Source organism: Gadus chalcogrammus, chromosome 6 (assembly GCF_026213295.1).
Source record: "Gadus chalcogrammus isolate NIFS_2021 chromosome 6, NIFS_Gcha_1.0, whole genome shotgun sequence".
Taxonomy (NCBI): Eukaryota; Metazoa; Chordata; class Actinopteri; order Gadiformes; family Gadidae; genus Gadus; species Gadus chalcogrammus.
Genome location: NC_079417.1, coordinates 2089669 through 2104247, shown reverse-complemented (window position 1 = coordinate 2104247; position 14579 = coordinate 2089669). Strand labels below are relative to the sequence as shown.

Sequence of the window (14579 nt, the reverse complement as noted above, 5' to 3'; positions counted from 1 at the left end):
GTTGTGCAAAACCTCTCCTCACAAGAATTTCTCACAAAAACATTGACATGGGCAGTCCATGAAATAATGACACGAATGGGTTTGATTGCAGTCACAGTTTTATTGAATCAATGTGTTGACCATTGAAAGCAGGCCTCCGTTTGTCTCCTTTGTTTGTAACCTCAGCCAGCAGCTCAAACTGGTAACCCTTACTCTAAACTTTAAAAAGTCTGATTCAGATTGGAAACAGTAAACTCTTTACAACATACTTTAAAACAGTTCTTCTGTACAAGAACAGTGGGGAGCTGTGATTTTTGACATGCTGATGTGGTGATATGTGATGTTTAATGACGGTGTAACGATGAGCTGTCTGGCCCTCAAGTATACATTTCATACTTGAGGGCCATGTGCTTTACACATATACATGTCATACAATAAAAAAAAAACGGGTTTCAAAACGATGAATGAATAAATAAAAGACGGATGAAAACATGATTTAAAAGAACGCATTCGGTTCAGAGCAAAAATATTCAAGAACATTAAATCAAAGGCTAAGTTAAAATGAGTATAGTTCGGCCCTAAACGGTTCACATGTGTACATGGGCCAACAGCAGTACTCTGGGAGAAACCTTCGGACATACCAACACTAAAAACAGCTACCCGGGGAATTTAGAGCTGGGTGGAATTTAGAGATTTTTTAATTCTATTTTCTTTCTTAAATCTCCTTATCAATCCATAGTATATGGATTATAATATCAGAGATAATAAGAAAAAATAAGTCTCATTCATTAGTTTATCATATTATTAACTTTAAAGGAGACTACAATCGACATGCTTCAACTTTAAACTAAAGTGCAAAGAGAGTGCGTGTTCCACTGCATGGGTGACGTCTCTTCTGTTGGTATTTGAAGCGAGATCCCAAACAAACAGAGCCACATTGATTCTTAGAGTTAAATTAAACTCCATAATGGAGTAATAAAAGTGCAAAATATGACACCAAAAAGAACACATGTGGGATACGCAGCATAACACCACAGTGTTTGAGATGATCTTTTCCGGTGTAGTAAAGGAGCCAGAGTCACGGGATGGTATCGGAGCAGCACATTGACTTGTGTACTCGCCGATATTCCATGCTGCTTTTAAGAAGCTTCATGATGGCATAAATAAATGGTTAAAGGTTGTATCAGCGATGCTGGGTGACGTCTCTTCTGTTGGTAGTTGAAGCGAGATCCCAAACAAACAGAGCCAGCTCGCCCCTCCCTTCCGTGTTTTGTGCATCCAGTAAAAACTATCATGAACGCAGCGCAAAACCCCACAACACCCACCCCTTGTCTGTGATTGGTTGGAATACTATTTATTTTGGTTTTGAATGGTTGGTGAAACCATTAGTTTTTGTGTACGATCTCGGAGCATAGGCTGCCTATAGAGAAGCGTCTCTTTGACGGCCTGCTTATGGGGCAGGCAGCTAGCGGATCGTGAGGAAAGATCAGATGAACGTGATCATTTATGTAACGGCCTAGAGTCGCTGATACAACCTTTAAAACCTCAAAAGGGTACGCTACAAAGTAAATAGCACATTGATTGATAAGAGTTAAATTAAATTCATTATGGAGTAATAAAAGTGCAAAATATGACACCAAAAAAAACACATTTACACTAGTGTGATAGCGTCTTCAACAGGCCCGAGTTGTTCGACGGCCACGGCCGGTTCTTATTTTCTTTCCGGCAATTTGGATTTATTTTTTTTACCGTCTGGAGAGAACAGTGTGACGGTCAGCATGTAGTTGGAACACACTTCATATCATGATGAACATCCTAGAGATACAATGTACTCACTGATCATCACCAAGACAAGGGCACAGAAAAAGTTAGCCAGGGCAGGGACCAACCACCAGTGGTGACGAGAACAGGACGGGAACTGGTCCTCTGCAAGGCAAGCACATAAACAGTCTCTTTATAACATCTAGGGATGTTACGATATCATTTTACCATGACCGATTCCTGAACTTGAGTATCGCCCAATACCGAGTATATACTGATACAGCATCTAGCATTGTTACTACTGGTAGCCATTGTTCTCATTGAAGGGTTCTCTTATGATGACAGCACTGTATAGTCGCTTCACTTACTGTGCACATTGACATTTATAATCTATAATTATAATAATACATTTGTATTCTTCTTGTTAAGCGTCCATGGTTTTTCCGACTTGCTCGAACACACGTAGGTCTGAGACGACGCGTTTCCCATTCCGACTTTCAACCTACGAATGTATGAACGCAGCATAACACCAGAGTGTTTGAGATGTTCTTTTCCGGTGTAGTAAAGGAGCCTGAGTCACGGGATGGTATCGGAGCAGCACATAGACTTGTTTAGAACAACACAGAGAACACAGATGACACTTTACTGACTTTGTTGCTTATTTGGAGCCGTTCTACTAGGATACAGCCCTCTCTCACTGAGCGTCTTTACACTGCCAAATAGGTCGTTTTATGCACACCTTTTTCGCGGCACGGTCCGCGCGTTTACACAGCCCAAGGTAAATTACCTGCTTTAGCTAGAACCCCAATTTACCCTCCTGGACCCTGCACACATTGGTGGTTTATTGGGTTTTATTCTATAGTGGCTGAGCACACCTCTCCCAAGTGTCCTCAGGCCACGGAATTGAAGTGGACTTGAGTACGGTTGGTGTGCTCACACCAACCAAACGATCTAGATTTGCACGGTACAGGTGTGAAACGGACTTTGGCAAGGTACAGATGGCCCAGTGTGAGTGCACCCTCACACCCTCACATCCCTCTGCCATGCCCGTGTGTAACAGCCTCAGTGACACCTCATCCTACGACTTGACAGGACGTACCATGCAGGGCTATCTCCGCCTCCCTGGTCTGGTTGAACCGTTCCTGGTGAACTCTACAGGTGTAGTTCCCGGCTCCCTGGCCCCTCTCCACCACCACGGTGCTGCTGATGGTGTAGAGGCCGTCAGTGGGGTCCCAGGTGGTGTACATGGTGACAGCAGGCAGGGGGAGGCCTCCATCGGTCCACCAGGAGAGCTGTGGTTGGGGGTACCAGCCCACGGACTCACACCTCAGCACCAGACCGCTGCATTCGGGGCATTCCTCCAGGGTGATGGTAGCGGAGGACACGGCACCTGGAGGTAGAGTCAGGGTAGGGTCAGGGTAGGGTCAGGGTAGGGTCAGCACTTTAGGAACTAAGGAGTGTTACCCAACATTAGTATTCACAGTGAGAGAATACGTGAGTAACCCAATATTATTACATTCATTGAGTACAATATCTCAAAGAAGACAACCTAGACAGAGAGACAGACAGAGAGAGAAAGAGAAAGCATTGATCGTGGCCTAGATGGCTAGATGACACATATTTAATCATATTGTATTTGTTTTATCCAGAGTTAAACAGACCGCTCGTTGTACTACCATGTTAGCACACCTCTAGTTTTGCTGCTGAAGCATGAGTTTGTGAAGGCCTCAAAGGTAGAATATGTAACAACACACACACACACACACACACACACACACACACACACACACACACACACACACACACACACACACACACACACACACACACACACACACACACACACACACACACACACACTTAAAGTCCTTCTTATCCTCCCTACTGGTAGCATTCTCACCTATGAGAAGCTGGATCTTGTATATCTTGGAGGGAAACACGAAGTAGTAGTTGCCTTCATCGGCCCGTGTGACGTTGTACAGTCTGAGGGAGACGATTCCTCTCTTCAGGTCTACGTCTGACAGCCTCGTTCTCCCTCTGTACTCGGGACTCAGTAGTTTAGAATTGTCCTTGGGAGGTTTGTCCTTCTTAAAGACGAAGTCATTTGTTCTGAGCATTTGGTCCGTGCAGCATTTCACTGGCGTCTCAGTCAGGTCTTTGGACAGCTCCGGGTCGTACGACAGAGAGACGTCCTCCCCGACCAGCGCCGTCCTAGTGAGAAGTTGACCTATATTAGAGAGAAACAGAATCATGACGTCACTCATGACTGGGTTTGTTGATAGGGAACCTTTGCTCCCTAAATCTCTGGTGTTCTCTCTGGGCTCCTCCATCAGAGTTAGATCTGACATAATGATGGAACTCCACCTCAAATCTGACCAACTAATTATAGGGTCTTCATTTCAGATGAAAGGAACCAAAGCACCGTGTTTGGGCCCAGTATCAAAACTTTAAACATTGACTTTGATTTTTGGGGTTTAGCAAGAAAGTTTGATTGACATGACTAATCCAAACTGCCCGTAGACCTGTAGAGGATAATTTGAGTCCATATTTACATCTTATCCTACTTCGTCATATGTGGAGATTTGGACAAGGATCAATCCATTAGACTACCATGTCATCCATTTAATCACTTTTCGCCTTTTCATGCTGCCATCTTTGTTGTTGTGAATGCGTGTTGGATGTATGTATTATGTTTGTGCTCTTGTATTGTCCGGCACCTTAGCATGAATAAACTCAACCCAACTTTCCATCTTAAATGTACGTTCTAGTAACTAGTAACAGTCTAGTAACATGTCCTCTACACTCTCTTCTGAGTCTAGTAACATGTCATGTACACTCTCCTCTGAGTCTAGTAACATGTCATATACACTCCTCTCTGAGTCTAGTAACATGTCATGTACACTCTCCTCTGAGTCTAGTAACATGTCATATACACTCCTCTCTGAGTCTAGTAACATGTCATATACACTCCTCTCTGAGTCTAGTAACATGTCATATACACTCCTCTCTGAGTCTAGTAACATGTCATATACACTCTCCTCTGAGTCTAGTAACATGTCATATACACTCCTCTCTGAGTCTAGTAACATGTCATATACACCCTCCTCTGAGTCTAGTAACACGTCATATACACTCCTCTCTGAGTCTAGTAACATGTCATATACACTCCTCTCTGAGTCTAGTAACATGTCATATACACTCTCCTCTGAGTCTAGTAACATGTCATATACACTCCTCTCTGAGTATAGTAACATGTCATATACACCCTCCTCTGAGTCTAGTAGTAACACTTAGTCATGATGAAACAGCCAGAGTATCAAAAATGTAGGAACATAGTGTATCCTATGTTCCATAGTGTATCAAATATTTGCTGCACTCTCTCCAAAACATTGTGTTTCAAAATATGGCCCCATGATTGCCCATGCAATTCAGTGCTGGCAACTAATTGAGACTTTACTGAGTGGTATTCTCTTTCGCAATAGCTTTACTGGGTGGACTGGGAAGCCCATTATCTTTCCACAATGGTCAGAACAGGCAATGAACATTCTGTCTGATCTTATGGATGGAGATGATTTGTGTGGAAAAACTCATTTAATTTAGCAGGTTCATCATTATTTTTCTATTCCCAAACTAGAACTGGGGGGGAGGGGTAGGTGGGCGCAGGGGTGATTATGTGCCTCTGACTATAATTGTACTTTTGTGAATCCTCCTCATAAAGAAAATTTAAAAAAACTTGATCACAAAAAAAATGTAACAAGGGATGCTTTACCATTGAGTAGAGTGGGTAACATCAACAGGAGAAGGAGGACGGCCATGAGACACCCAGAAGAGCCTCTGTAGCAGGGGGCGGGGACTGGAGATAAAACACAAACAAACTTAAGCCTCATCCTGTAGTATTCATGACATGCCTCTACATCGATAGCCCTTTGTAGTGCGTCCACAGGTATATGGGCATTCCTAAAAATTAGGTATCTTTTCTACATTTTGGCCTTCTGGTATGGGGTCAGAACAGTCTCATTAATAATGAATGCACAGAGAAGGATTCACAAATGTATTTTGTGATTTATATATGAATTACATTTCAATGCACACATAAATGGATATCGGTATGTATAAATGTAAAATGTATCTATAAACAAAAATAAGTTTCAGAAACACATTTCTGATCCACACACAAATGGGCCTTGTTTTAAATAAATGTAATATAAATCCATAAATAAATGAATTAATTAAATATTATGCAATTTTCATCAAAATGTATTTGGATGTTGTTACATTTATATACAAACTTTTAAACTTGAATTTACAAGACGCTTTTCATTTGTGAACTTGTTTGCATTTGTGTGTGAACTGGACTGTATTTATATGTGGATTTTTTAGACTTTCCTGATGTGGCTGGATTCACAAATGCATTTTGTTCAACAAGGAGCTCTGTAGCCAATCAGATGCCTCCCTCGTTTTCAGCCAATCACATGACTGCAGTGACTGTGTTTTTACAATACGGCATCGACAATCCCAAAACCCAGTCGAAACTAGATGAAAAAGTGTGTAGCTCAAAACGCAGCTTTTACTTCTCCGCCACCTAGAGATTGTTATGTACGATCATTAAAAAAAAACCATGTTATTTCCCATAGACGTTTGACAGAGGGAACCGGGAGGCTCGGAGGCTGGACTCAGAGGTCGGAACTGCAGTCATGTGATTGGCTGAAAACGAGGGAGGCATCTGATTGGCTACAGAGTTCCTTGTTGAAAAAAATGCATTTGTGAATCCAGCGACGTCAGGAGAGTCTCAAAAATCCAGATATAAATACAGTCCAGTTCACAAACAAATGCCAACATGTTTAACAAATGAAAAGCGTCTTGTTAATACAAGTTTAACAGTTTGTAGGATGTAACTTGGCCCCCAGCTCCGCCCCTCCCTTTCCCCCTGACACTCGTGGGCCCCTCTCGCCCCCAGGCGCTTCTCCCCAGCCCCCCGTGGCCCCAACGCGGCCTCGTAGGGAGAGGAGAGCGCCGGGTCGCTTCCGGGACTTTGTTTGTTCCCTCGAGGACGAGGAACTTTGAAGGGGGGAGGCAATGTAGCGACCCTGGGACAGTTAAATAGTTTGTGTGTTATGTGTTGCATTGTATTTCGTTGTCCGTTATGCCAGTTGTTCTGTGTGCATGCATTGTAATGTTCTTCTTGTCAATCAGCGTGTGGGCGAATCGTTAGGTCAGCTGGGGGAGGGCCTTGGAAGAACACGAGGGTGGGGGCCTGCACGTGAGCGAGACCGTGTTGGGGGTTGCCGGGGTAACCGGGGTTTGTTTTGGGTGGGATTTCTGCCGTTGGTTACGGGTTTCAGTGACCTGGTTTTGGTCCATTAAAAGTTCCTTCAATTACTAATGACTCGACATCGTTACCCCGGAGAAATGCAACAACCTCATTTCATTTTTCAACTCCAAAATAGAAAACATCCACAACCAGCTTGCAACCTCCTCTGCCTCCACCCCGGTCCCCGAACCCACACCTCCTTCATCCTCAGACCACCGGCTCTCTACCTCCTCTGCCTCCTCTGGTCCCCGAACCCACACCTCCTTCATCCTCAGACCACCGGCTCTCTACCTCCTCTGCCTCCACCCCGGTCCCCGAACCCACACCTCCTTCATCCTCAGACCACCGGCTCTCAACCTCCTCTGCCTCCACCCCGGTCCCCGAACCCACACCTCCTTCATCCTCAGACCACCGGCTCTCTACCTCCTCTGCCTCCACCCCGTTCCCCGAACCCACACCTCCTTCATCCTCAGACCACCGGCTCTCCACCTTCTCACCGATAACCACTGCTGCAGTGCTGACCTCTCCAAAATACTCTCCACCATGAAATCATCCACCTCCCCCCTGGACCCCATGCCCTCTGAACTCGTCAAAGCCTGTTTTACCTCTCTCGCCCCACTGATCACTGACACCATCAACTCCTCCCTTACCTCTGGCACTGTCCCCCCACCTCTTAAACTTGCTGCCATCACCCCTCTCCTTAAAAAACCTGGGCTTGACTCTGACGACCCCAACAATTTCAGACCCATCTCCAACCTCACATTCATCTCAAAATTACTGGAAAGAGCCATCGCAACTCAACTCAAGACTTACCTCCTCTCCAATAACCTATATGAAACATTCCAATCCGGCTTTAGAACCCACCACAGCACTGAAACAGCACTAATCAAAGTCACAAACGATCTCCTACTCTCCTCTGATTCCGGCTCCATCACCATCCTCCTCCTCCTGGACCTCAGTGCTGCCTTCGACACCGTCAACCACTCCATCCTTTATGGCGATAAAGATTTCACTATATCGCCATAAACAACCACAAATCCCACACCACCCCTCTCACACGGAGTCCCCCAAGGCTCAGTGCTTGGCCCCATCCTCTTCATCCTCTATATGCTCCCACTTGGCCACATCATCCGCCGCCATGGACTTCACTTTCACTGCTATGCCGATGACACTCAACTCTTCATCACCACCAAAACCATCACTCCAGCTATTCTCTCCACCCTCACCAACTCCCTCACCGACATAAAAACCTGGATGAACCACAACTTCCTCAAACTCAACAGCAATAAAACTGAAATTATAATCTTTGGCCCAAAATCCACCCTCCCCACCTCCCAGAACTACTCACTCTGCATTGATGGTCACTCTGTCCCTCCCTCCGCCCTGGTCAGAAACCTTGGCATCTACATGGACCCTGCACTCTCCTTCAAGTCACACATAAACCACGTCACTAAAATATCCTTCTTCCACCTCCGGAACATAGCACGCCCTCGACCCACTCTCTCCTTCTCAGCTGCTGAAACACTAATTCATGCCTTCATCACCTCCAGACTCGACTACTGCAATAGCATCCTGTATGGTCTCCCCTCCACTGTTCTTCAAAAACTGAAATATGTTCAAAACTCCGCTGCTAGACTGCTCACCCACACTCCCTCCAGAGAACACATCACGCCCGTCCTACGTCAACTTCATTGGCTTCCGGTAAAACGACGAATACATTTCAAGATCCTCCTCACCACCTACAAAGCCCTAAACAACCTTGCCCCGTCATACCTGACAGAACTCCTCCAACGCCCCATTGACCCACACCGAACACGCTCCACTGTTGCCAACACCCTCATCCCCATCACCAGGACCAAATACCGCACCATAGGGGACAGAGCCTTTTTTTCATTGCCGCCCCTACCCTCTGGAACTCCATCCCCCTGGCCAACCGTAACTCTGATTCACTGCAGTCTTTCAAAAGTCATCTCAAAACACATCTCTTCAACATCACTTACAATTTTTTTTCACCCTCTCTCTTTCTTATTGTCCTATCTTTCTCTGCATTGTTGTTTTGGAGTATTTGTATGTATGCATCAGTGGAGGCTTCTCCATTGAGGAGAGGGAGGAAGATCCTCCCTAACATTGTTGAGAATAAAAAATGTAGATTGCCCAGACTATTAATGCCCTTAAATATGACTACTTTATTGCCTTTGAATATATAATGTTCGTTTCCCTGGGTAAAGGGACATTAGCACCCCCTATCGCCTATTGACAATTACTTCAGGGAGGAACGTCCTCCCTTTGCCACCGTCCACTCCCATTCATTTTCCCGAAAGTACTGGGGGCCGGTGGATAACATGGGTTTCAATGGGAGAGAGGAGGAAAATCCTCCTCTGAGTGGGTGGGACCTTAAGGGGTCTGATTCGCGCAAAAATCTATCCGTCTGCGCTATGAACCAATAAGCAGGATCCCTGGATGTTGAGCAGTGTTGCCAGATTGGTCCGATTTCCCACCCAATTGGGCTACTTTTAACCATGTTAGGCTGGAAAGATCATCATTGGGCGGGAAATCTGCCCAATCTGGCAACGCTGTCAATAGCAAACCCGGTCTGCATTGCCGCGGTGTTCAGTCTGAGAGACGCAGAGCAAGTGAAATCTGCGATAGCGAGATCCTAAATGCACAATGGAAACATTGGAAACGGAGGACATTGTTAACGTCTGATTACAAAAAGCATTCCATTCATTCAGTTACAGTGCTAAGTTAGCGACCAAAGAAAGAGGTAGATGACTTCCCAAAATCAAGGTCACCAGAAGTAATGGCAACGTCAGTGTTGTGAGTGCTACATGGTTTGCTAGGTACGCATGACTTACTGGTAGCATTACAAGCAATTGTAACTGAAAATAAACATAGCTAAATAACTTCAGTCAGTGAGGGCAAAAATAGGCCCAATGATAGGCCCAGATTTTTTGATTTACTTTTACAAATCAATAGTAGGCCTGATTTGACTAATATGCTTTGCATCCTTTCCTTCTCAAATTACAGTGATGCCACTGGTGGCTTTATATACATTTTGTTCACATAACTCCCTCCCTGCTATTTTGTAGTTCACCAAAACACCCTGAAATAACTTGAGTCTCACATTCTTATGCCACCATACACCAACAGTGCAAGCAGGCCAATGGCAACCAAGCGCGCAGTCCTTCCTCCCTCACTTTAAAAACCACCAGCCGCCACTGGTATGCATGTATGTACTGTACTATTCATTTGTATCCTTTTTTGTTTTGTGTTTTTGTAAAGCGTCTTTGGGTACCGAGAAAAGCGCTATATAAAACCTATGTATTATTATTATTATTATTATTATGATTAACAACACACATACATTTGTGAATCCTTCTCTGTGCATTCATTATTAATGAGACTGTTCTGACCCCATATTCTGGCCACTTTCACTTCCTATTGTCATGACCGGTCAAACGGAGGTATTACAGTAAAAGAATAATTACGTCACAAGCTCCACTCTTGTGTTTACATGAGGTGTTGTGGGAACACACGATTTCCAACAATGCGAGACCAGTGGGGTTTTCCACAAAGCCGGTTTTATCACATAACCGGGTAAATTAACCCAGGGTTTGCTGTAACCCTAGGATTTCCGTTCCAAAAGGATCACGGTATGGTAGTTGCTATAGAAACATATGCTCTGAATCAAACCTGGTCGGAGCAGGTTTTGCGCAGGTTAAGTTTGAAACATAACCCGGTTTTGGGTATTTAAACCCGCGTTCACCGCAGATTTCATGTGTTCACAATGGCATGCCCTTTTGATGAGAGAACTGCTGATATCGGAGCGCAGATTATACGTGCAATCCACCGGGAGCGATTGATAAGACCACGGCTCGACATCTTGGCATATTGGATGACTTTTTGCTGGAGTGGAGAGATATAGATTCTCGCGCAAATCTTTAATATATTTAAATAGCCTTACATAGCCAACACTACCAATCGAGGACCTGGCCTCAGTTCACTCCAGACTATTTGCGTTGCCCTCCGTTTTTTGCAAATGGTAGTTTTATGCTATAATGTTGGAGATGCTGAGCACATCTCAGTCCTTTCAGATGACCCATCCAAGATTTGTATCGGCCTCCTATCATACAAAGAGCAATATTGTCTGAGTACTATGCCGAGAGGCACTTACAACACAAAGTATAAAATAACGGACTTGCATCCACTGGAGAATGTTTGATCGTTACACACACTAATCCATCTTGATCTGTGAAGTTGATGAATTGTCTTTTAGGTTTTCTACCCAGTTACCAAAAAAAGAAACATTTGGAATAGTATGCGCTGTGGCAAGCACACGGTTTCTATGTGTCACTTCGAAGGCAAAAAAAATCTAAAATACAAGAAAACACAAAAACCTACATTCAACCACACTCTGAGGAGCTATGTACATCCAAGTACCCCCTCCATGCCAGGGCGCCCTGAATTTATGTTTATTAACAGCTCCTCCCCCGGGGTCAAGACAATTTGAGGGCCTGATCCAGTCTGCCGACTGTCGGCCTTTTCACGATTGGCTTAAAAAAATGGCTTATTTAAATTTATACCAATACGATGGTGGGAAAAGCTTACCTGTTTGTATGTTTTTTTATAGGCTACTTCATTTTTATACTTGATCCGCTGACTGCTTGGGAGCCATCGGAGTACATATTTTTTTAGAAGAAAAGGGTTATGTGGTAGGATCTTTAAGAATGCTTAAGGGATATTTATATATTCATGGCTCAAATATTAAGGGTCATGCTTTTGACGTGTAACTAACGCATTTACGCGGTCAGCGATCCGCTGCCAGGCTTTGGGTCTCCGGGTTCCAGAGGCTTTAGCGTTCCCTTTTCTTGTGATAATGTCCTTCTCCTCGTCATAGCTCTCCAGGGGAACCTGGAGTTCCATTTCATTGAAATAAGCGGCCCATTTCGCCATTTCGATCAGGGTTTCCATGATCCATACATCACGTATTTTTAGGTTTGGCGGTGACGCGCACAACCCTGTGTTAACCAACCCCGAGTAGATTGAACTAATGCATAACCGCTGCTGAGGAACCAAAAACTCTGGGTTAGTCGGCACAGGGTCAATCAACCTAGAGTTCAGCGTTAACTCAGTGTTTGTTAAACCTCCGTTCGTGGAACACTTGGAAGGAGAGCTATTTTATTTGTATTTATTTGTTTATTTAGCAGGGACAATGCACAGCTCATTAGCAGTACCAGAGTTAGCTATAAGCTAACTCTGGTACTTTCATCTGTAGTCCCTGCAGGAAACAGAGAATAACATCTCTGTCAAAAGGGAAATCTAACACCTTAGTATAAAAACAATAACACACAATTGTACAACAGTAAAACACAACAACTCAATATGAACAATAAAATCACAACATTAGGACACCACAACAACCACAGCAACAACAGCACAACAAGAAAATAGGACATCACAACATTAAGACAGACTATGCATGATGGGTACATGCTTGGGTCAATTTCAGCCATGATTTCATCTTACATTTAAAACCAACAAAGGTGTTCCACTCTCCTATCTCGCTTGGTACTGAGTTCCAAGACTTTGTGTCTCTAACTGAAAAAAACAGACATGCCAAACTCAGTGGATCTGTGCTGTAGGCTACTACACTTTCCCCTCTGTTGGACGTTCTAGTTCTCCTTCCATTGTCTGTAATGGAAGGAGTTTGTGTCACAGCGCAGTGACACAAACTAAGTCAACGGAGGCGCGGCCAAATCGTGCATTATTTTATAAACTAAACATACATCAGCAAGAAACTCAAAACTTTCAAAGGTCATAAGATTATGTCTTTGAATTATGTCACAGTGGTGATATCTTAATGGCTTTTTGTCCAGTACTTTGAGTGTTTGTTGGTAAAGTGTTTGCAGTGGAGCAAGTGTTGTTTTTCCAGTTTGTGACCAGCTTGTAATACAGATGTGTGAAAAGATCATGGAGTGCATGTAAAGTTTTGCTGCTTCTAGAGGGAGCTGGTTCCTGATGTACCTAAAATTCCTTAAATTGAATTTGACTCTATTACACACCTGCTTCACATGTTTCTTAAATGAGAGCTGTGAGTCAACAGTTATTCCTAAATATTTAAAAAGTGAAACAGTCTGGATCCTTTCTCCATTAACAATAATATCAGGCAGATTTCCATTTTTCCTATATAAAAGTACATGCATGCTGTTTTACTGATGTTAAGTGTCAGGCAGGACTTTGAGAGCCAATCAGAAATTCTGGCCATTGCTTCTGTTAAGTCAGGTGTCTAGGAAACGCCTCACGATTCACCCGATTATTATTCCCATCCTTATTCTTTTTTTGTTTAGTTGTTTTGCCTTCTTTCTTTTTCTGTAAAGCACTTTGTAACTCTGTTTAGAAAAGCGCTGTATAAATAAAGATGATTATTATTATTATCATTATTATTCTGGAAGCCAATTTGACATGCGTCACGGATAGGTAGTAGTAGGGAGAATAGTACAAATACATGGACTTTCTTTCCATGTATCTAATCGCTTTTGATAGAAGATTTGCAGCTTCCCCTATACTAAGTAATGTCCCGTCCTGCAGGACTGGGGGCACCGTGAGCCCCTCTAATAAACGGGTTGATTGACTTTTCCTGATGAGCCCCAGTGTAACGCGAAAATTCAGCCTTCGTCACCTGGATTTGAAGGGTCCACGGACTGGTGGAGTGTTCAAAGCACCTTTCTCCGACTCCCGTGAGCGTTTCCTCATACGCCAAACTCTCCTTTCTCCAGACCCTCTTCCGTTTATTATCTGTTCGATCAATGTTTTTTGTACATACCTGTTGCTGTTCTCGCAAATTGAAGCGCCTTCAAGTCCCGCCTTTGCACCGATTGTTTTGGTTCCTGCTTTTATTGAATGAATAAGTCAACCACCGCGCACATCATTGGGCTTCAGCATAACATGACAATGACACTGGGTGTTGCTAGATGCTCAATACTCAACATCCATAACATCTTCCTTCCTAGATTAATGTTCTGCTATTAAACACTTCAAACTCTTCACTTCTCAATCACTGTTGCAGGCTGTAATAATAACATAACTCTATATCAACAACCTCTTGTTATTATAGTATCACATTTGAACATAGGCTGTAATAACTTAACATAACTCTATATCAACAACTCCTTGTTATTATAGTATCACATTCGAACATAGGCTGTAATAACATAACATAAATCTATATCAACAACTTTTCTCCTTTTTCTTTTTTTAACAATGAAGGAACCGACCAAAAGTCTCTAGTGAGGTCTCTACATGTGTGTGTGTGTTGCCACTGTATGTATGTGTGTGGCCATTAGTAAGGGCAGCGATCCGCCTACACCCTCGTTGAAGCCATGTTCTCATGTCTCGTACGTGTAAGTGCATATGGGCTCTAGTGGAGCCTCAGTTCCACCAAAGTCACCAGTTCAGTCTTTCAGGTGGCCGTGAGAGGCGGCCGCTACGTGTGGAGACTGCATGGCTCGGTGTGCCGCTGTGCTTCCCC

The 14579-nt window shown here is 43.8% G+C and overlaps 1 protein-coding gene across 3 annotated transcripts; it reads right to left on the bottom strand.

Moving 5' to 3' along the window:
- Positions 1–92: 92 nt before the first annotated feature.
- On the bottom strand, positions 93–13964 carry LOC130384479 (butyrophilin subfamily 3 member A2-like). Of its 3 annotated transcripts, none has more exons than XM_056592685.1 (6): positions 13875–13964; positions 5510–5593; positions 3641–3967; positions 2840–3130; positions 1816–1905; positions 93–1731 (listed from the first exon to the last, which is right to left on the bottom strand). In XM_056592685.1, exons 2-6 carry the CDS (start codon positions 5553–5555, stop codon positions 1691–1693), a joined length of 795 nt encoding a protein of 264 aa, XP_056448660.1. In that variant the 5' UTR covers positions 5556–5593; positions 13875–13964; the 3' UTR covers positions 93–1690. The 3 variants fall into 3 exon arrangements, with proteins under 3 accessions (XP_056448660.1, XP_056448661.1, XP_056448659.1); XM_056592686.1 differs by lacking the exon at positions 13875–13964 and adding an exon at positions 13731–13818; XM_056592684.1 differs by lacking the exon at positions 13875–13964 and having other exon boundaries at positions 5510–5680.
- Positions 13965–14579: the final 615 nt, after the last annotated feature.

Excerpts from the sequence above, each read along its gene's own strand:
- LOC130384479 (XM_056592684.1), bottom strand. The coding sequence starts at position 5,627 with ATGAGGCTTAAGTTTGTTTGTGTTTTATCTCCAGTCCCCGCCCCCTGC. Across the intron at positions 1,906-2,839 it reads GGCGGAGATAGCCCTGCATG|AGGACCAGTTCCCGTCCTGT; the intron begins GTACGTCCTGTC and ends CTTGCCTTGCAG. Across the intron at positions 1,732-1,815 it reads CCTTGTCTTGGTGATGATCA|ACGGTAAAAAAAATAAATCC; the intron begins GTGAGTACATTG and ends TGTTCTCTCCAG.